This window comes from Limanda limanda, chromosome 6 (genome assembly GCF_963576545.1).
Source record: "Limanda limanda chromosome 6, fLimLim1.1, whole genome shotgun sequence".
In the NCBI taxonomy this organism is placed as follows: Eukaryota; Metazoa; Chordata; class Actinopteri; order Pleuronectiformes; family Pleuronectidae; genus Limanda; species Limanda limanda.
In genome coordinates this window covers 27,998,023-28,000,421 of record NC_083641.1, presented here as the reverse complement: position 1 = coordinate 28,000,421, position 2,399 = coordinate 27,998,023, and the positions used below count along the sequence as shown (strand labels likewise).

At 54.8% G+C, this 2,399-nt stretch overlaps 1 protein-coding gene across 1 annotated transcript in view; it reads left to right on the top strand.

Annotated features, from left to right (window-relative positions):
- Positions 1–575: 575 nt before the first annotated feature.
- The window catches only part of zgc:154093 (uncharacterized protein LOC777623 homolog), a 1,935-nt gene continuing 111 nt past the window's right edge, over positions 576–2,399 (top strand). The window contains exon 1 of the mRNA XM_061073186.1: positions 576–2,399. This exon is cut by the window's right edge and continues 111 nt beyond it. Coding sequence (XP_060929169.1) covers positions 661–1,587 — 927 coding nt within the window. The 5' untranslated portion in view covers positions 576–660 and the 3' untranslated portion in view covers positions 1,588–2,399.

Genomic DNA, 2,399 nt, shown 5'->3' with positions numbered 1-2,399 from the left:
TCAGGATTCCTGGAGTGTTTTCCATCATATGTCCTGCAGCTCAGTGAGAGAAGCCTGTAAATCTCCCCCCTGCCTCCTCCCCGCCCCCCCCGCCTCCTCCCTTCCCCTTCACCCCATCCCTCTCCCCCCCTCCTTCTCCTCCCTCCCTCTCTTCGTCTCTCTCGGCCTCTTCCTGACTCTGGTGTTCTCTCTGGTTTCTCTTCACAGATCTCCAGTGTGTTGAAGTCACATTCCTGAGGAGGACTGACCCGACTCTTCATCCCTTTAGTGGCCGGCTGACGAAGAGGAGGGTGTGATGTCCGGAGGAGAGGAGGCCTCAGTGTCATGGCTTCTCTGTGTGTGAGGAAGAGACCGAGGGAGCTGATCTGAGGTCACGACCTTCGTCTTCCCCCCCGAGTCACATGACAGCGTGAGGGTTGCTCTCGCTACGCTGACCGACCTGAATACTTGTGTCCTCAGTGGGAGGAGCCACAGACCGGATCCCTCAGCAGATCTTGGAGCTGTTGACAGTGTTTTGGTTCTAATCGCCCTGAGAACCCAACCCCCCCGACCCGCCCAGCGTCCGACCCCCCCGACCCGCCCAGCGTCCGACCCTCGAACACGAGGAGCCGAACAACAAGCTCTCACACTTTCCTCTGGAGAAACGGGTTCAGAGACAAAATGCCGGCGAAGACGCCGATTTACCTAAAAACTACGACTCCCAAGAAAGGGAAGCGTCTGAAGCTGCGTGACGTCCTGTCCGGGGACATGATCAGCCCCCCCCTGGGCGACGTGCGGCACAGCGCTCACGTGGGACCCGAAGGTCGAGGCATGTTTGGAGACGTGAGTTTCCTCCAGGGGAAGATGGACATGCTGCCGTCTCTGAGCCGGACGCAGAACGGCCACGCCCGCTCGCACAGCGTGGAGCGACACCTGGACGACGACTTCGCCGCCAAACAGGACTCGCACAACTACGCCTACAACGGGTTCCACTACCAGCACGCCTGCACCGGCCTGCTGAAGACCACCATCTCCATGCCCGTGTTCATCTCCCACGAACAGGCGCCACCCAAACCGCCACGCCTCCACTTGGACGACCCCTCCCTGCCCCCCCAGCAGCACCACTTCCTGCAGCATCAGCAGCCGACGGAGACGAGCCAGCGACCAACCAACGGCTTCGACCACACAGACGACCACGCCCAGCTGCACCCGACCCTGTCGCTCTGTGAGAACGGCGTGGTGGGACGTTTGGCATCGGAGCCGTGCCGAGACATCTCGCTGTCGCCCGCCATCCGCAGGCTCCTCCCCTCCTCCGGCTCCTTCTCTGAGGTGTCCTCTGAGGACTCCATGTCAGAGACCTGTGGGCCGCTGGACGTCCGCCGGGGTCTCAGTCTGGACTCTGACGCCGGCCTGAGCAACGAGGATCTGAGGAGCGAACGCAGCGAGTCTCCGTGCGCCGCCTCTCATCCGGCCGCTCCATCGGACTCGCCGGACGTGTCCCACTCTGAGGCTCTGGACCTGGACCTGGACCTGGGTCCATCCATCCTGGAGGACGTGCTGGGCATCATGGACCGATACAAGACCACAGACAACCGCTGCGAGCTGTGAAACAAACATTAATGTAATATACAGATATTTTTTTATATATGGTTTAATATATCTTGAAACCTTTTGTGTAGAGACTAAAGGAGGAGAAGGACGGAGGAATGTGAAATGTAGGGTGGAGAAAATGTCTTCTTTGAGAAGATTGACAGCTGAGGTCAAAGGTAATGAAAGACTGGAGGAGGCATGTGGACATTATCGTTAAGTGCTGGGACGTTTCTGCTCGACACGACAACAGGCTGGTCCTCAGGAGCCCACGTCCAAACTCCGACTCAGAAACTCTCAGCGAGCAGCAGCACAGTCGCCTTGTTGAGAGCTCTGGACTCATTCCTCTCTCTGGACACGTATCAGCCACCATCCACTTTATATCTTGTTAACTGTCAGTGGAGTCGGATATAAATCTGATAAACTGACTCAGGGGAAAATGGGAGAAATTATATAGAGGAGCAGCAGGAATCACTCGTCTGTGACTCACTCGTCTGTGGTGGAAGCTGATATTAAACGACACATGTTCAGTTACTTTAAGCCGAATTAAAGAAAACATGGTTTTATGCTGTAAGTCGTTTTCTGTCCGGATTCATTTTGCTGCTTCAAGTGGTGAATTTAGTTCTGGATATAAATATCTTCACTGTTTCTCTGTAAATTCAGATGAAGATCTAAGTTTCACTGATCTGAGATCAGACGTGTCAGCAGCCGACTACTTTCTTCTCATAGGAGGAAGTTTGTTCTCGTAGTTAAACTAATAAAAAACTTAAAGTGTAATGAAAAGTGCTGCTTCGTAGATCATGTTGAGAAACTGGTCCTTTTAAAACACGTCA